The following is a 21,241-nucleotide window of genomic DNA, read 5'->3' as shown; positions in this document are numbered from 1 at the left end:
TGGTAAGGTCTTCCGTGGTCGCTCTCGCAAGCAAGGTCTCATGCGGCATATGCGAACACACACGGGGGAGAAGCCTTATGCCTGCCCACACTGCCCGCACCGTGCCAACATGAGACACAATCTTCGCACGCACATCCATGCTGTCCACGACATCTACTGCTGAGCTACAGGTCTTTGAACAAGCTCATTGCCTCAGCTTTGAAAAGAAATAATTTTGAAAAACACAATCTTATTAAATAATCTTCAAACCACATGTGCCAACTAGGTCGTGATGGTGTAATAAGAATCTGAGCCTTCAGTGTACAAGCTAAAAGTGACAATATGAGTGTGGAATACAGAATGCAAAACTAACAGAAATGTTTTAAATGTGGCAGTAGTGAGGTATTGTGGCTGGTGTATATTGTTTGGTGCAGCAGTCTGAGAGCGGGCATGTTTTATGTTACAGAGGAGATCACCAACGCTGATGTTTGGTTTGCAGCGGTCTGGCGATGGCAGTGGCGGCAGTGTCAACCTTCCTGGCATCAGCTATGTATGTAGTGTATGTTGCAAGGCATTCGTGAGTGGTTGGGAACTACGACGTCACCTGCATGCGCACGCAGATGTTCGTCCATTCCACTGCCCATATTGTTCTCACCGCTCCAACTTCAAGCACAACCTGAAGTCTCACATACGTAGCATCCACCCTGGCAAGCCTTTCTCGTTTACCGTACAGGCCCAACTGACCAGTGATGGTTGAGATTTTCTGGTTCATTTTATTTCTAATTTTCATCACTTTATTGTTGCAAAAATCTACATCTCATGAAATATATAATAGGCCAGGTGCCCATCCCATCTGTTATTCGGAACCATGCCAAACATATGAAGGTGACCCGCTACTGTTCATAAGGTGTGTTAGGGTGCCATATACACAATACTAAAATATCTCCGCTTAAAATGTGCCTTTTTTCTGGGAGGGATCCATCAGTGGCACCCTAAGCCTTATTGCTGTTACCAGCAAGTCTTAGCCCAGTAGAGTAGGCCTCTTAGACCAGTTTGTTGCCTATTTAGAGCTAGGACCAGAATCGCCACATGTTCTATTAGGAGAGGGAGGGAAGCAAAGGATAAGAGATCAACCATAAAACCAGAGAAAGCATAAGCATAACAAAACGTGACTGCATAATGTAAAGTATCTCCCTAGGTAAACTAAACAAATTATCGTAGCTACAGGGTAAATACATCAACTGTGATGCACCTGATTGCCACCAGATGGCAGCCCAGGTCACCTGAGGTCTCTGCCACTTTTCCCTCACTCTTTCACTTGTGTCACTAGCCTATCACTTGTAATCTTTGCTGTGGCCACCACCTGCTTCTCACTATTCATTTAACTGGTATTTTTTTGTGTGTGTGTGAAACAGAGGCCATTCATTGCTTTCATTAGTTTTATTTGTTCACCATGATTGGGTTTATGACACTCATAGCCAGGGTTTCCTCCTGTGGGGTTGGTTTGCATTTTCTTACATCCCACTAGAGATACTGTACCTGCTTTAATTAAGGGGGTTGCGGGGTCCCTCCTCTATAAGCAGACTCGTCTTGAGTTGCCTCACTTCCAGGTAGCACAAGAGATATATTATCCACAGCTGGGCCTGTTGATGGGGAGAATATAGTCTTCTCAATTTATCAGTAGAACAGAAAATGCTTGAAGTTCACACCTTCAGACTGTGTGCGTGTGCATGTTAACAACCTTCCTATCGTACTGGTCTTGCTTCAGTGGATGTTGGTGGCCTTGCACATTAGTAAAGTGTGTGCTTTGGTTGTGTACATGAAATTCATCATCCATGACACGGCTGGTTCAGGTGTCAATGTCCCTCATTTCTGTGAGGTTTATTGCTTTGGTGATTTTAGACCTCTTTGATCATTGCTGTTGCCTCCTGTTATACTGCTTTCTGGGTTCTGTGGTTCTTTTTCCGGAGACGTGGGTGCCATTTCTTGGCATTCTACATTGGTTTTTGTTAGGCTGCCTTTTTGGGTAGCCGCTTATCGTGCTTCACCCACTTCAATTTGGGGTGCTTAGCTGTTTTGAGCTGTGGGATATGTCTTTGGGAATGGTTGATGTTTTTCCTGGCTTTGCCTTAGGTTGGGTTGCTGGCAGAGGTGTCAGTAGAGGCTTCCTCTGGAGATGTTATTGAGGCAAGGAGGCCTACTAGTCTTGATTTGCCTTCCTTGTCTCTTTTGGATAGTCTTTTGGGATTTGGCTTCCCAGGATTTTGGGGCTTCCCAGGCTGATGCCCTATCTGTTCCCTATGATGAGGCTATGGGTTCCTAGGGTTGTAGCCTCCCACCCCTGCACAGGTTCCCATTATCTCGTCTTCCTTCAAGTGTGGCTTAACAGGGCTTGCTTCGATATCTGCTGTCAAACTTTCCCTATGATGGTCATTGTTGATGGCTTTCAACCTTCATACAGTCACCCTTACAGGTGCTGATGTTTGCAGTGGTCATGGTGGCACTTACGTGAGGCCTTCTCCAATGGGGCACAGCTATCCATCTTTTTTCGGATTGTACCCCAGTCATTTCAATGCATCCTCGAGAGGGATGTTTAGGTTCATTTTCTTCCCCCTATGGGGTTGGTCTCTGAGGGTAGCTTCACTATTAGCTTCTTGGGCTTTGATCCTCAGTGCTGTTCCTAGTTGGGGCATGTCAACTATTCTCATAATCAGTCTTTCTCCTTTATGTTCATCACAGTGGTGTGGGACATGAATGGAGCCTTCTTCGTCTGACTTTACAGACCATTAATCTTTCTGTGGGTGGCCTTGTTTGCCTATTCCTGGTCCTGGTGGCTTCCAGTAAATAGGGTGCCAGTTCCAGATACTATTACTCTGTTAAAATTGGGTCCATTTTTCATGGCCTAGTGAAGGGAAGTTTCTTTTTTACCTCTACTCTCGAGTTTAGCTGCTGCTTCCCATGTCTGGGTTGGGGCCACTTTCTTCATGACTCCATCAATCCGCATGTGTTTGGTTTCTTGGCTTTGTGTTGCATCTCCTACATCAGAGTCAAATTTCAGACTTTTTGGTTCCTCTGTTTGGTGTCTGCCATTTGTATCAGTTGCTACTGATATTTTTTTCTAACTGTCTTTTGGGGAGTGGTGGGGATAGAATACAGTATTGCTGTTGCCTCTTTCTCTGGCTGTTTTGGAAACATTTCATGTCTGGCTGGGATCCACTGTGCAATCACTCCTGGGGTTGCAGTTTGGTATTCTTACCCACTCCTCAAGGTGTTTAAGTTGGGGTCTTCTATGTTGCCTTTGGCTCTCGTGTTCCTTGTTGTGAGGCTTTCTTTTTCCAGGTCCTCTCAATGGTGGTTTGATCCATGCAGTCAGCTGTATATCCCAGATTTGGGGATGTATAGGCATTTTCTACATAGACAGATTTTTTTCTGTTTCGTTGACATTTGATGCTTAGGTTTGGGGTCTGTGCAGCTGTGCACAACACAGCTGTGTACGGCTATCATGTTTAACTAAGCGCTCTCCTATCCTGTCATTCTTCCATGGATCATCCCAGTCCGCTGTTCCTATTTTTTGGAAAAGCCAACCTCCTCTATTAAGGCATGATTGTAAGTTTGGGGAACTACTGAAGGGTTCCATTTGTTCTGGGACTTTGCATGGACAGCACCAGAGTGAAAAAGGAGGCTAGCTGAAACCTGAGATGACTTGGGCTTCCATCTGGTGGTGGTCTTGAACATAATGATCACTTGATTTGTTTACCTAATTTCCTTAATGCAGTCACTTGTTTTGTTTCATTTATGCTTTCTGGTAAGTTTTCCTTAGTTTTGTGGTTGATTGTTGATTTGTTGCTTACCTCACTCTTTTCTGGTGGGCTAGATTCTGGTCGTAGCTCTCAGCGAATGATGGATGGGTCTCAGGTGACTGGTGTGATGGACTAGGGCTGGACGGTGCCAGAGATAAGGGCCGGGAAGCCACTGGGGGCCACTAGAAAAAGGTATTTTATTACATTCAACATTTGATTTTTTATTGATATTAAATGCCCTAATTTCCTAATTCACAGTGTACTTAATAATTAAGTCAGTATAGTTTAAAACACAGTGCATAGCTTCACATATTATTTTATATAGATACTGTACTGTACCATAATTAAAAAATAAAATCAACTGATCAAAAATTGTATGTTTATTTTTTTCTGGATAAAAATATGATAATGTGTAATATTGGAATGATGTAATAATAGAAACATTGATCATCTTTGTAATCTAAAAACTATACTTTGTAACTTAAAATGGAACTCTAAATATCTATTTGTACTCTTGTGTTATTGAAGAAAATATTAGTGTTGAAATTAAATACAGAACCTTTTGATTATTCAGTTTCTATCTATCTTTTAAGGAATTTTATAGCATATATATGTAATCAATTACAGAAATGTATTTCATATCTTTTTATTGTATTTTTTATGTTGTATTTTAAGGCTGTCCAGCACAGCCTTATTGAGTTAGGTTGCGACAGTTTCCCTCCTGCCAGTATTAAAGCATCAGAACATAAGAGACACCTGGTACTGGAGTCCAAACATACCACATCTCTGGTGATAAAGTGAGACTTCCTTTACTATGAAAAATGTTTTAATAAGTTGCACTAACAAAGAAACTCAAATGCTTAATTTGCTTTCCAAATGTGGAAAAATGTTCTAAACAAGAGTCAAATTATGCATCAGACTCTTCATATTAACAAGATCTTTTTCCATATTTGTATTGGTATGTGCTGAACTTTGATAGGTCTGCATACATTAAAAAGTTTTGACTCCACAATTGCTTGCTATGGGAATTGTAAGAAGCATCCATTCAATGTTGCTCGTTTAAAGTGATTTTATAAATGAGTATTTAGCCAGCCTCATTATGTAAACTCTTGAGGCATTTATGATTGAGCTGTATTGCCATCCATGGTACTATTGACAGGTTCTCCATTTTACATCAGATTCCCTTTGCTGCACCAGTCTAAAATAGTAAATTACCATGTTTACATTCATTGCCACGTTAAAAGAGAAAATCTTCAAAATCCAGCCTGTACATATACCTCCGTGACATGTTCCTCCTGCGGCATGTTCTTCCTGGAACACGTTCCTCCTGGTAAACATCCTTCCTGGGGCATGTATCTCCTGTAGCATCCAAGGAAAGGGGTGTGATCATAGTCACATTAGAGGGTAGCAACTGCACACGTTGAGTGTTACATCGTTGTTGGTGAATGTTGAAGATGTGTGATATCTCACTAGGGGTGACTACAAGAGAAAGGGGGTGACACTGAGTAAAATGAGACTGACCTCCTTAAAAGACTACTACTACTCACTGCACCAGTAGGTATCTCGTGAGGGTAGGAACTGGACACGTCGAGCGTTGCATTGTTGTTGGTGAATGTTGAAGATCTCACTTCAAGGCTCACACATCATGTGAGCAGGCTCACATGATGTGTGAGCCTGCACCTATGCATACTAATCATCATGTGTATTGTGGGTGTAAAAAGGACACTTTATGAAGGACAGTTGCTCCTGCTGCAAAATGCAAAGTCGCATAAATGAAACTGGGCCTGTATGAGTTGTGGTGAAGTTACCACACCATCGGTTGACACCTGTCTTGTGGGTTGGGATTTTAATGCACACCACCGAATTACGAAAAATTAAAATTAGATATTGACATTGGTGCTGTTTTTGTATGAGAAATAGAACAAAATTGATTGGCTCTTATTGTATTTTAATTAACATTCTGGATTTTGTTTGTAACTATTAGAACTATTGTACTTCATATTGATGTATGTACAGCATTATTGTATGGTATGATTTAAAAGTGTGAGTTAACTTGTTTGAACTGAAAGTAGATGCACATATTTTACTGTGCAGTGTTGATATCATAGACTGACCTCTAGTGACCCTGTTGTATGATTTGTTGAGTTTTCTTTCATGTTACCCTACATAGCTCCTACTTGGACAAAGTAAATGAATGATCAGTTGCTGAGACTTGTATGATATGTAAGGTTACATGTATGTAACCTTAGAGATTTTGTGTTTTTGATATCCCATAACCCTGAATTTCATTCAAAATTCTTCCATAAAAACTAAATACTGTACCAGTTTTAACCCTTACACAAAAGTTGGCAGGTACCTCATAGAGATATTTCCTTCCAAGATGCAGGAGATCTAGAGGCTACCACCTGGTGCTAACAAATGCTTGCCCCTCAAGTTTCAGTAGAAAACTAATATTCTGGCCAAATATTTGGTATTGGGTACCAGGCCAACAGGGAAAGAATTTTAGACACATATAACTTCGTAAAAATCATATAAGCATACTTGTCATAGAGAAATAGTTTGATGATACTGGTGTTTACTGAACATCTTGCTATTGTAGTGCAAGTAATGAACAGCTTTCTGGCTGTTTGAGTTAAATTATTTACCTAAATATTAAGTTTAGTTATAGTTTATAGTAGGTACAGCATGCCAGTAATTAGGTACTACATGACATGTAATCTTGAGAATGAGAGATGTTATTTTGAACTCAAATTGGGTATAATGACAGATTAAAGTCAGTATTAAAGTAACTGTATTTTCATTTTAGAATTTAGACTTGTACGGTGAAAAATACTTGCATATAATGATGAAATCTGCAGGGAAAATACAATATACATTATTTTATAAAATTTGATGCAATAAAATAGTAGTGTGAATGACAAGACTTGTCTGTTAGCCTTGTGCCTCAAGGCTGACAACAAGACTTGCTCTTACTTGGATTAAAGTTTATGGAATTAGTATAAATGCAAGCATTTACTTAAATATTTTGACTAGAAATGATAACAATGGCATTGTAAGCAAGGGGGAGATGTAAACTGCTAACTTTCATAAACCAGCTAATACAGCTTTTGGAGCTAAGACTAAATGAAGATGTTGGTGAGGTGCACATAGTATATACTTACTAGCAATGCTTCAATAAGTTTAGTAATATGTCAGCAGCTATATTTATTATGGTAAGTAAGCAACTCATGTCTTACAATGAATTTTGTTCATATCACTGTTGTTTACAGTCCCTTGGAAGCCCATGTACAGGTATTGCATATGCATATTCACTAAGCTGTCACAGTTGGTTGCTCTGCTTTATGTGAAAGCTTAGAAAGCTGTCATATATATATATATATTTATATATATATATATATATATATATATATATATATATATATATATATATATATATATATATATATATATATATATATATATATATATATACTGTATATAGTTAGTTTACAAGGAAACTACCACTTAGGTTGATATTATGATGATTGTTCATTACAGTATGTGTGAGTTATCATAATACTGTATGTTGTCTTTCTTGGTGTTTGTCACACTATTTGTTCTCCTCTTACAATCTTATTGTTTACATTGTATTTTTTGTTTTCACCAAGCAAAAGTTTTATTTTTGTCTCTAAATGAGAATACCATACTGTACTGTACAGTATTTTCTAGAGATGTTATTAACTCAGGATGTAACCTTGTGAAGTTGTTCCTGCAACAGATTTTCCAGTAAGCTACTCTTGTACAAGTATTTAATAAAGGAAAGTTCTGTATATATACAGCTGTTGTTATTATTTAACTAAGTGTTTTACCTTGCTGCTGGTGTTTGCATCTTTTGGGGGATCAGAAAACATACTGAATATAATATGTGTTTTATAGGATGTTTTTATGACCTACATTTGAAATGAAATCAGGAATTTTATAAGTAAATAAAATTGAGTCTCTCCCCCCCCCCCCTCACCAGTCCTCTCCCATCAGAACACCCACCATGCCTCTCCCATTAGACTACCCACCATGCCTCTCCCATCAGACCACCCACCATGCCTCTCCCATCAGAACACCCACCATGCCTCTCCCATCAGACCACCCACCATGCCTCTCCCATCAGAACACCCACCATGCCTCTCCCATCAGAACACCCACCATGCCTCTCCCATCAGACCACCCACCATGCCTCTCCCATTAGACTACCCACCATGCCTCTCCCATCAGAACACCCACCATGCCTCTCCCATCAGAACACCCACCATGCCTCTCCCATCAGAACACCCACCATGCCTCTCCCATCAGACCACCCACCATGCCTCTCCCATCAGACCACCCACCATGCCTCTCCCATCAGAACACCCACCATGCCTCTCCCATCAGAACACCCACCATACAGAGGCTGGTAGATAGTTACAGTATACAATATAAATATACAGTGTACAGTATAAATTGTACAGTATACAATTTAATTAATCACTTCTAAGCTTAAATCAAATAAAATTGAAATTGTAAACTTTAATTCATAAATGGTCGTAGATTTATAATGGAGTGAGATTACATAAAAGATTGCATTACAGAGATTACATTAATGACATAAAGAGCAAGTCACAATTGAGAGCACCACATTGGCAGTATCATCCCAAACTGTACAACATGAATGAACAACAGCTCATAAAGATCAAAACCTTCTGCTATCTAAGGATGACGAAAAGGTCACACAAGGAAGGATAAACTGAAAACATTTCAGTACTGGTATATTAGAGTAAAGTCCTCACAAGAGGACCATGGTATGATCCTCAATACAGTACTGGGGGAAGGGGAAAGTACACTCACAGTATGCACCTGAGTACAGTACTGGGGGAAGGGGGAAGTACACTCACAGTATGCACCTGAGTACAGTACTGGGAGAAGGGGGAAGTACACTCACAGTGTGCACCTGAGTACAGTACTGGGGGAAGGGGGAAGTACACTCACAGTATGCACCTGAGTACAGTACTGGGAGAAGGGGGAAGTACACTCACAGTATGCACCTGAGTACAGTACTGGGAGAAGGGGGAAGTACACTCACACTATGCACCTGAGTACAGTACTGGGGGAAGGTGGAAGTACACTCACAGTATGCACCTGAGTACAGTACTGGGGGAAGGTGGAAGTACACTCACAGTATGCACCTGAGTACAGTACTGGGGGAAGGTGGAAGTACACTCACAGTATGCACCTGAGTACAGTACTGGGAGAAGGGGGAAGTACACTCACAGTATGCACCTGAGTACAGTACTGGGGGAAGGGGGAAGTACACTCACAGTATGCACCTGAGTACAGTACTGGGGGAAGGGGGAAGTACACTCACAGTATGCACCTTAGTACAGTACTGGGGGAAGGGGGAAGTACACTCACAGTATGCACCTGAGTACAGTACTGGGGGAAGGGGGAAGTACACTCACAGTATGCACCTGAGTACAGTACTGGGGGAAGGGGGAAGTACACTCACAGTATGCACCTGAGTACAGTACTGGGAGAAGGGGGAAGTACACTCACAGTATGTACCTGAGTACAGTACTGGGGGAAAGTGGAAGTACACTCACAGTATGCACCTGAGTACAGTACTGGGGGAAGGTGGAAGTACACTCACAGTATGCACCTGAGTACAGTACTGGGGGAAGGTGGAAGTACACTCACAGTATGCACCTGAGTACAGTACTGGGAGAAGGGGGAAGTACACTCACAGTATGCACCTGAGTACAGTACTGGGGAGGGGGAGGGAAGTACACTCACAGTATGCACCTGAGTACAGTACTGGGAGAAGGTGGAAGTACACTCACAGTATGCACCTGAGTACAGTACTGGGGGAAGGTGGAAGTACACTCACAGTATGCACCTGAGTACAGTACTGGGGGAAGGGGGAAGTACACTCACAGTATGCACCTGAGTACAGTACTGGGGAGGGGGAGGGAAGTATACTCACAAAATTATCCTCAGTAGTACTAGAAGGGGGCTAAGTACACTCACAGTATGATTCTCAGTTCAGTACTGGGGGAAGGGGGGGAGGGGGGCCTAAGTACACTCACAGTATGATTCTCAGTACAGTACTGGGGGGAAGGGGGAGGGGGCCTAAGTACACTCACAGTATGATCCTCAGTACAGTACTGGGGGGAGGGGGCCTAAGTATGCTCACAGTATGATCCTCAGTACAGTACTGGGGGAAGGGGGGGAGGGGGCCAAAGTACACTCACAGTATGATCCTCAGTACAGTACTGGGTTGAGAAGAAGTACACTCACAGTATGATCCTCAGTATATGGTCACATCATATTTGGATTTTTAGCATGTTTTGTCTGTTTCCTTATTATTACTAAAAGCTGCTTAAGAAATGTTTCATGCTATGCATTTAATTTTGCATAGCATTGAAAACCCTGATCAAAATACACCTTGCCATTTGGCTGTGTTGTATTATGAATTAAAAATAATATTTGAACATCAGATCGTATTAACAGATTATAGCACAGTTCTGTATTTATGTATGATATGTAAGCCAGTTTTCTGGCATACAACATAGATAAACTTATTATGGTCTGCTACACTTACTGTGCTCTGTACACTGTCTGTGCTCTGTACATGTTATGTACTCTTTACACTTATTGTGCTCTGTACACTTACTGTGATCTGTACACTTTCTGTGCCCTGTACTCTGTGTTCTGTACACTTTCTGTGACATGTTCTCTTTCTGTGCTTTGTACACTTACTGTGCTCTGTACACTTACTGTGCTCTGTGCATTTACTGGTCTTTGCTAAACTTATGAGCCTCTGCCATACACTTCTCTCATCTGCACTTATTGTGATCTGGGTCACTTAGGCTCCTGCTGGGACCAGTGAGATTCTTGCTAGGGTCAGTTAGGCTCCTGCCAGAGGAAATAAGACCTGTTGAGGGATCAGTGGCAGAGCTCTGGTGAGAGGGTGCCATATTGGAGTTATTTGTGCTAGAAACAGCTGTTTCTAGCTGAATTTGAAGAGGCTAAGTAATTTTCTCTATTCATCCTTGTTTTTCCTTACATGTACGGAAATACATGTAAGTTACATGTATTATCTTTGAGTACATTAAACTCATTGAAGGTTTAGAAATAATCAGCTGCTTAAAATTCATTTGGGAAGATTTGACATGTGATCAATCTCTGTAGTGGGGATTCCTGAAGGGAGTAAACTGAGGGAAAAACTTTAGATAAAAGTATTATATCGTATATAGACAGGGCTCTTCACAATTGGATAAAAATGTATATAGTGTGAACTCAGAACAGAATTTATAATTATAAAAAATGTCTGCTCTAGTTATGTAACAGGTTTTTTACAAGAATTATGAAAAAAATTACAGTACAGTACTGTATAGCAAATTTACTATTTTCCTCAATTTAAGCTTGATTTAAATGGCATATCTTAATCCATACTACTTTTAATGCTGAAATTTTTTTGTTTTGGTTTGGACTACAACATATAGATTTTATCTTTGCAAAATTTTTTATGTTGGACATGCCAGAGCTCATTTAACTGAGTGAAATGATGAAGATGTGATTTCTATACTCTTTGTATTTTTTTCATGATTAAAATATAAGCCATTTTGTTTTAGGCAAAGGTGTTTGCCCTCTCTGTTGAGGACACAAAATGTTGAAAGTTGTGCTGGATGACATGGAGTTGCCAGTGAGTCAGTGGATGATACCGTTGTGACTGGTGCTGGGTGGGAGAGGGGTTGACGCGTGTCTTGTGCTTACAGGCGGGCGTGGGCGTAGCAGTGACGGAGGCGAGTCTGAGCAGTGGGAGCTTTGCTGACTTCCAGTGCCCTGCATGTGGCCGCTGCTTCGCCCGCCACTGGCACCTCAAGCGACATTTGGCCACACATCTGGCCATCAAGCCTTTCCGATGTCCATACTGCCCTCACGCTTCCAATATTAAGGACAACCTGAAGCTTCATATACGCAAGATTCACCCTGGAGAGCCCATACCCGGGGAACGAGGCCGTCCAGACCAATAAAAGTGCGTTGGGTCATCTTGCTGAACATTATATGACTACATATTTACTGTGTTTTAATAACTGACAGATGTACACATTTGCCAGTCATTATGACATACTGTACTGTACACATCTACAAGTCATTACAACATACAATACTGTATACATACCAAGGTAACTGCAAGGTATGTATACATTATTGTATGTTATAATGATTGGCAAACATGTACAGTATTATATGTTGTAATGACTGGAAAATGTGTACAGTATCGTATGTTGGATATGAGTGGCAAATGTGTACAGTATAGTATGTTGGATATGACTGGCAAATGAGTACATTATCGTATGTTGGATATGACTTGCAAATGTGTACAGTATCGTATGTTGGATATGACTGGCAAATGTGTACAGTATCGTACAGTATGTTATAATGACTGGCAAATGTGTGTTGCATGTTGGAAAGACTAGCTGATGTGCTCTCGATGTTGTAATGACAGATAGATGCATACTATATGTTGTAATGACTGGTAGATGTGTACTATATGTTGTATTGACTGGCAGATGTGATGTGTATCTTACATTACAATAGCTGGCAAAAGTTACTGTAGGCAATATTGTTGTGACTGGCATATGGTAATTTGAAAATGAAGTGAAAGTGTTAATGATGGCAACTCATTGCAGTAAACTTTGTGCCACACCACATGTTATATGCTGTCTTGAGTAAAAATTTGCCAAAAATAGAGTTGATAATACATATTATCATGCTGTTATATACGTACATACCGTGTATGCTTGCAGATAGTCACACAATAAATAGAAACACTAAATTTTAAGCACACTAGCAACTGACCAGGGTCATAAGGTCAAGCTTCCTGCTGATGTAATTATTTATTTGTGATTATACACATAGAAATAGAGCTACGTTTATAATGATCGTTCTTCTCTATATAGTTTATCAAAAATGTCCTTATCACTTTCTGCTGTTTTACCCCCTCCTTCCTCCCACTCCCTCCCCCCCACTCCCTCCCCCTTCCTCCCACTCCCTTTCTCCCCCCCTCCTCCTCCCTTTTATCCCCCTTCTCCCACTCCCTCCCCCATTCCCTGCTTTCTCTTGCCCTCTTTTTTTTTCATCATCAACCCACATAATTTGTGAAGAAATACTTCTTGCTAGCATACTGTTGTCATTTGTCTGGCTATTTAAAACCGATCCTTTACTCAGTTTTTTTTTTGTATCAGAATATCTTTCCTGTCTGCTGCTTCATATTCTTTCAAAAGGGAATGTGTTGATGTTATCCTCTCTTTTTGTTGTTTTCCAATACTGAACTATATAATAAATATAATATGGATATGTCCACTACCTTCAATCTTTCCTCATAGATTGTATTTCTCATCTCAGTTATTTTTTTTTATTTTTTAATTAATGCTATGCTTCTTTAGGTGTGGACATCATATTCCAGTTTGGCTCTTAACATATGATGCAAATAATTGTTTTAGTAAATAATATTTTTACTTTTTGTTTTTACCCTTATTTTTTAACAGTACTTTGTTCCCTAGCAGTTCCCTGTGCATCTGCACATAGCAGTAATTTTTTTTGAAAAAGTGACATATTGGTAGCACACCCATCCTACACCTCATGGGGTGACTGTCTGAATTCAAGCCTTGGCCAGGGAGGAGTGATTGGGTGTCAATCCTTAAAAATTTGCCCCCTTTAAATCCAGCACTAATTGGGAACTTGATTATTAACTGATTAGTGGATCATATTCCAGGGAAAATTAGTAGGGTATGTTACACACAGAAATCACAATAGCGTGATATATCAAAGGAACAAATCCACAAGGGCCATGACGAGGATTCGAACCTATGTCTGGGAGCATCGTCTGATTACAGCAGCGTCTGGGATGCTCTCAGACGTAGGTTTGAATCCTCGTCACGGCCCTTGTGGATTTGTTCGTAGGGTATGTTTTAACATGAGCTATGGGAAGGGAAAGCTGTAAGCCAGCTGACCGAAGTCAGAAGTCATTTACTCTTGTACCCACCTGTGTAATTATTGTTTAAAGAAATGACCAAATAACAGGTGGTCACGATGGTTTTTGAACTATAAGGTCCTGCTGAACAAACTTAGATTTTTATGATAGAACTACAGAAATCTTGCAAGAAAGAGATAGTTGGGCAGGCTGCATCTTTCTTGTCTTGAAAGAGCATTCAGAAGAGTGCTAGTTCAACAGTACTACTGCTATATAGTACACAAGACACACACACACACACACACACACACACACACACACACACACACACACACACACACACACTTCCCAGCACAAAGAGTGCTGGGAAGACGGGACACCACGAGCGTAGCTCTCATCCTGTAACTACACTTAGGTAATTACTTAGGTAATTACACTCATTCTCGCTCACTCGCTCCCTCTGTGTGCATTTTAATCCTGCTTTGCAAGTTATATGGATATTAATATCCATTAATATCCAAAAGTTCCCTTTACAGCAACTATTTAAACAAATCAGGGAAAGTTGTGTAAGGGCATGAGCATTTTACCACTATTGTATAGATGTCATGAGTATTGGAACCTCCTCTTTACCATATAGACATGATAATGCATTGTGTATGAAAATGGCGAGTCCTCCTCGGAAGTACCACGATACACTACAATTGCACATAATTTCAAGACTTTATTTAAATGACATACCTTGGCAGGATAACTTATCCTTGTCATTGTTAGGGAGGAATTTCATTAAGACATACAGGTTAAGGTCTAAATAATAGTTGGGTAAATTAACAACTGATTTTATTATCATACCCTTAAGAGTTAAGTTATAAAAATAACTCTGGAGTTACTTTAACTTAACACTGAATGAAATCTCTGATAACAACTACTGGTCCAACAAAAGGCAGGACTTAATCACCAAGAAGGTACACTAAGGCAATTCTTCACACCAACACTGAATTTTCATACACTTTAAGAGTGTTTTTGGCTTCCTTTATTTGACCTTCCAGAGCTGTTATCTTGCTTCTTAAGTCTTCATTACTGCTCCTCAAATTCCTAATAATTTCCTCATGATATTTTACAATGTTCCTTATTTTTACCAATTTGCTGTGCAAACCATGCATGCAAATATTTTTTCACATCAAAGCTATGAAAATCAATGTCTTTTGTGTAGTCCTTCCTCATGCCAAGAGCCTTCTTTGTTATTGTCATCTGCTATTGTTTTGAATATAAACTTTATTTATTCAAACTTTTTCACTTGTTTTTGCATATTTGTTCTCAATTATTTTTCAAATTCACTATACAGTACCTTTGTTTCTTGGGACACCACTCACCTGCTTGATACCTGCTTGATGGGGTTTTGGGAGTTGTTCTACTCCCCAAGCCAGGCTCGACTTGTGAGAGCTCGGTCCAACAGGCTGTTGCTTGGAGCGGCCCACATATCCACCACAGCTTGATTAGTCTGGCACTTCTTAAAGAAAATTATCTAGTTTTGTCTTGAAGATGTCCGGATTGTTCCGGCAATATTTCTTATGCTCGCTGGGAAGATGTTGAACAACCGTGGACCTCTGATGTTTATACAGTGTTCTCTGATTGTACCTATGGCACCCCTGCTCTTCACTGGCTCTATTCTGCATTTTCTTCCATATCATTCACTCCAATATGTTGTTATTTTACTGAGTAGATTTGGGACCTGGCCCTCCAGTATTTTCCATGTGTGTATTATTTGATATCTCTGTCGTCTCCTTTCTAGTGAGTACATTTAGAGAGCTTTGAGACGCTCCCAATAATTTAGGTGCTTTATCGCATCTATGTATGCCGTAGATGTTCTCTGTAATCCCTCTATTTCAGCAATCTCATCTGATCTGAAGGGGAAAGTGAATAGTACAACCATTGTGATGGAATCCCTGGATTTGAAAGTTCTCGTAATCCATTCTATCATTTTTCTGGCTAATGCAATAATTGCTTGGTTATGCTCCCTAAATGTTAGATCGTCAGACATCATTATTCCCAAATCCTTTACATGCTGCTTTCCTAATACCATATGGGCAGATTTGATTGTGTTTTGTACCCTGTATTATGTTTAAGGTCCTCATTTTTACCATACCTGAGTACCTGGAATTTATCACTGTTAAACATCATGTTATTTTCTGTTGCCCAGTCAAACACTTTATTAATGTCTGCTTGAAGTTTTTGAATGTCTTCATCAAAGGTGATTTTCATGCTGATTTTTGTGACATCTGCAAAGGATGATATGAACCTGTGACTTATATTTTTGCCTATGTCTGATATTAGAAGAAGGAAAAGCAGTGTACTGTATTATGTTCTTCACCTTGGTCTATAATACTTAATACTTAGGCAATCAAATTTTCCTGGAGCTCCTTGCTGTAGTGCTACTACAGCAAGGAGCTGTAGTAGTACATATTAGTGCTACTGTACTAATATGTGCCACTTTCTTTTCTTCAGCTATAAGTTTACACTTGTCTACACTGGATTGTATTTGCCAATTATAAGGTTCTGTAGTTCCCTGGATTCTTTTTATTGGATTTATGATGTGGCTTTTTTCAATACAGTATCATCTACTAATTGCCTTATCTTGTTGTTTGTACCAGTATCAAGGTCGTTTATGTGTGCAGTACAGTATTACAAATATTAAAGGCTCTGGGTATTTATATATTGCAGTAATTGTGTCTGACAAATAAATACTCATATAGTAAAGGTTAACATTATGAAATAAACAAAAGTTGCACAGTATAGTACAGTATTTAAATATGTTGACATACAAATCTACACATCCATCTTAGAGCCTTTCAAATGCAGGTAAGCAGACCCATTTTACTTCTTAAATGTATACCATACATGAATACAATTCAAATAAAAGTTTCAAAATAAAATATAGATATAACTTCTATTCGATGATGACAGCTACCCCAGTAAGAGATATTTTGTTTTGGGGGGTGGGGGGGACAATACATAGCACTGTATATTGGAATCATACAGCCCCATAAATATGGATGTTTTGCTAAGAATACATTTACAATTTTAAATCACCGTTTAACTATTGTAAGAACAGGCAATAATGGTTTGCACAAGTTCCGTGTTTGAGACATCGAAATTGTATAACTACTGCTTTGTGTGTTTAGTATTGTTGTCCATAATTGGGATAATTATTTGATGATGTAAAATGAATCCCTGACTACATGTACCACTTAATGGTATGTTAATTTACTGTTAATGTATGTTTTATTTTGAAGTATTTTATGAACTCAAAAGAAGATATATATATATTTTTGCTTATGCTGTATTCATATGTATAGAAAACTGTACAGTACTTGATTAACCTGTAAGTCTTGGTTGGCCAAAATATGATGCGTTTTGTTAGCAGAACAACCACAAATCAAGGCTGGAGAATTATGAACAAGGCTAAAGTGCCTGAAACAAGCTAGTGACGACCCGACCTGTTCTCTGTATTGCAGGGGACAGTGATGGCGGAGGAAGTGGCAAGTGGTATGCCTTTCCAGTGTCCAGCATGTGGCCGCTGCTTCGCCCGCCATTGGCACCTGAAGAGGCATTTAGCCACTCACCTGGCTGTCAAGCCATTCCGCTGCCCTTATTGTCCACATGCTGCCAGTATCAAGGACAAGCTCAAGCAACACATTCGTAAGATCCATCCTGGGGAAGAGGTTCCCGCAGATTTTGAAGCCATCCCACATGAGGGCGATGCATTAGAAACGCGGCAGAGTAGTACATAAATTAATCTGATTATACTGCCTGTGTCTTATCTATTCTGTAGAGTACCTAAGTGTTCTTGGGCCTTATTGAATGACAAACATCTTATAGTAGTTTGTCTTATATTGCAAAGACATTTACATATGTAACAGAGGAAACCAAATTTTTTGAAAAATATTTAAACATGTAAAATTAATGAAAAAGAAGGATCCAAAAGAACCGTCACAATTTTTAGCTCCTGCTTGTGATAATATTTGGAATAATCTTTCATTGCCTAATTGGCTTGCAATTGATTTACCATTTGCTGCATTTCACATGCTGTAATAGCATTTCATTATAAAACAAAATGCATGTCTAACCATCAGTAATACTTGACAGCCTCATGACTAATCCATATACAGTATATACAATACCAAGAATATTGGTTTGCACTGAGCTGGATAGCAAGCTTAGAAGTGATAGAAAAGTTTTTTGGTAGTTAAACGATGTGATGTTATGAACCAACCAGTCCTGAACAATATATAGTAAATAATGTTCTCCCAACTTCATCTAACTTTGAAATAGAATCTGTCTTCTTGAACTGCAAAGTTAATTTGCCATCAATCTTCAGTGCTAACTTACTAATTTTTTGTACCTGTTTTGAAATGGTGAGATGTACCAATAATTTGGATATACAGCATCTCATCCTATCACTGTTACAGTGCTCATAACTTTACCTTAAATTTAAATCAGGGGAAGTGTTCATTGTTAATAAGAAGATAAGCCAAGCAAGATTTAGCTATTGCATGAATACCTCACACATAATTACTGACATTTTACAGTTCGTAGCTTTGAGACATCTATTTTCAGCCACTCTCTCATTAGAGCACTTTTATCCTTTGTGTTTCCTTGGTAAACATGCATGATCGAAAGTTGACTTCAATTTTTGTAAGGTTTTGTGTAAACTACAAGGAATTGGATTTTGTGGTTGCAGCATTTCATCAGGTTTGATTTATAAGCTGGATTTCTGTTTCATTAATTAAAACTGTAATTAATATTTTAATTTTTTTAGCAAAGTACTGTATAGGGTTATTCCCAGAATTTTTATTTTAGGGGTTCACTCGGGCTGAACAAGAAGCTTGAATTTTTCCCTATATCTCATGCATAATTCTTTAAATTAAATTATTTATTGGATATTGAAAGACAAACATAATGCAAAAATCTAGAAAGGGCTAGAAATGACAGGTTATTAGCAATGGATCCTAAGTATGATCATGTTCTGACTCTATTTATTAGTTCATTTTATATACAGTGTGTAGTTATTAGCACAGTGCAATTATAACCTGCAGCCCTAGTGTGATTGACAATGATGACTGGAAACATGATTACTTATGATGATGTAAGATTGCTTGTGGTGATATACGACATGGATGTAATTACCTCAAATGAAAAATACATATAATAGAGTATCTAGTTTTTGGTCCCAATTCTTATCATAGACTAATTACTTCAGTTATGTTTGTTGTGAATGGGCTTCAGGCAATAGCCTTAGTCTTATGTATATGAAGGTTGTATAATTGTGAGTAGAATGGAAATGGTTGGTTACAGGGACCATATATGAAAATTAGTAATTTGTTAATTACCATATATTCATAAAAATTTCACATCAGCTGCTAGGAACAAGAAGCCATCTGACATCTTGGTAGCTGAGAAGGTTTAATCATAGGTATAGGTAGTAATTTGTTGGCAATATTCTCATTTGTTTACATCTTGGTTTGTGATTGAGCGAACTCTTCAAGTTCTTGTAGTGTACTTATGTATTTATAAAATGTTTGATGTTGTATGAAAGTGAATGGGAAATGTCATTGTTTATTTTCTAGGTGTAATGTTTATATTTTATAGTAACAGCCAAAAAATAAGATTTTTATTTAAACAGTAATATGGTTATTTACAGTACAATATTTATTTTTTACTTTCGTTAATTTTGTGCTGTATTATAGAAGTTTGTATTATGGAATATTTTATTTTGAGGTCTGTTTCAATAGATGTTGCATTTTTAATAGGCCTCAAAATCCTGTGAAGATAAAACATTAAATAAATGAGACTAAATTATGACGTTTTTCAATGGCCACATTAGAAAAATAAGATAATTGGCACTTTCTGTATAATTTATAAATAAGTAAAAAAAGAAAAGGAAAATTTTACTCATTACAAAGATAATATTTCAGTATCTCTAATTGGCCTTAGTACCCAACAGAGTTTAGCTCTCATCCTGTAACTACACTTATTTAGGTAATTACACACAGCATACAAATTATGTGAAAAAGCTTTAAAAAATTCAGATAAATAGCATTAAGGGTGTCCAAGATAGAAAACTGTCACCTGAGGAACCACACAAGGAACGTTATGTGAGGAGTCTATGCTGTGCTTAACAATTTCAGAATTGTTTTTAAATACATGGATGGTGAAGTGCTATGAAATTGTTCACAACATTTGTGAGATCAAACTGGAAAAAGTGCAAAGATGTGCAATTAAATGGCTTCTAGAACTGAAAGACAAGAGCTACGAGGAAAGGTTCAAGGTATTAAATATACTAAAGCTAGAAGATAGAACAAAAGAGGCGTTACAATAGTAACAGGAATCGATAAAATTGTTGATAAGGAACTCTTGAGACCTAGAACTTCAAGAACAAGAAGTCATATTTAAGTGAGAAGGTGGTGGTGGCCAAAACCGTTAGTAGTTCCAAAGCGTTTATTTGACAAAAAGTGCTGGTAACATGGGGACGCCATGAGCGTAGCTCTTATCTTGTAATTGCGCTTACCTAACTACTTACGTAATTACACTCATACAGCAGCACCAGTTGACTACACTCTCACTGCAATACAGTACTGCTTATTACATTCATCTTGTAGCACACTTGGCTACATTCACACTGGTAATCAATTCTACATGCATCTATATCTGAAGGAAGAGTGCCTATAAATTAACCATCATATTATGATACTGTATGTACCAACATATGTACTGTGTTTATGTGAAGAAAAATTATGGTAATGAATATAATTTGTAAATTACTGTACATGTTTTTTTTCTTTATGATTATTCCTATTGTTGGGGACAAGAAACCTGTATGTAGGCTTATCCCCTCAAGTCATCTACTGACCTTCCCCTAGAAGCACCCACAATTTTTTTTAACTCTCTTATTCCCTGTTTTCTGCTTGATAAACATTGGCATCAAGTGAAAGGAAAAGTGCCCAACTATTTCTGTCCTGCCCGGGGATTGAACACCGGCTCTTCAATCGTGAGTCGAGGACATAGACTACTATGCTACAAGATTTGTAAATCATAGCTAAAGGAAAAATTATTACTTTAGTCATATTTAGGAAAAAGCAGGCATCAATCCCTTGAAAAGCTAAGTTGGTTACAAATGCAGTCTTACATGCCAAAAACTGTAAGCAGCCTCAACTGTATCAATGGCAATATGAAGTGAAAAAATATATATCTGCTGCTCAAAACAAATTATTGTTTAGTAGAGTAATTCAGGCAGTGGTGTAGCATCTTTAATTGGTCACTCATAAGTGTATACAATGAAATCAAATTGTTATTTCATTAATTAATGATCTCATAGCTAAAAGCATTCACAATGTGAACTGTATGGATGATTAATGATTTCTATGTGTATTTGTAAGTGATGAGTATTCACAAACCTAATTTAATTAAAATAAAATGTACT

At 38.6% G+C, this 21,241-nt stretch overlaps 1 protein-coding gene across 12 annotated transcripts in view; it reads left to right on the top strand.

Annotated features, from left to right (window-relative positions):
- LOC123764392 (longitudinals lacking protein, isoforms H/M/V) overlaps positions 1–21,241 on the top strand; it is a 177,414-nt gene that overhangs the window by 144,260 nt on the left and 11,913 nt on the right. For 3 of the 12 annotated variants that reach the window (XM_069315907.1, XM_069315908.1, XM_069315900.1), the window contains exon 5: positions 17,277–19,620. The exons of 6 other annotated variants lie outside the window; for them this stretch is intronic. In XM_069315907.1, the coding sequence (XP_069172008.1) occupies positions 17,277–17,552 (276 nt within the window). In that variant the 3' untranslated portion in view covers positions 17,553–19,620. Of the gene's footprint in view, positions 1–445; positions 7,597–11,563; positions 11,824–17,276; positions 19,621–21,241 lie in introns of those variants that run through there. 3 more of the 12 variants (XM_069315913.1, XM_069315904.1, XM_069315906.1) reach the window with 3 other exon arrangements.

Source organism: Procambarus clarkii, chromosome 82 (assembly GCF_040958095.1).
Source record: "Procambarus clarkii isolate CNS0578487 chromosome 82, FALCON_Pclarkii_2.0, whole genome shotgun sequence".
Lineage (NCBI taxonomy): Eukaryota > Metazoa > Arthropoda > Malacostraca > Decapoda > Cambaridae > Procambarus > Procambarus clarkii.
The sequence above is the reverse complement of the archived record's forward strand: the minus strand, read 5'-3'. Positions and strand labels throughout refer to the sequence as shown.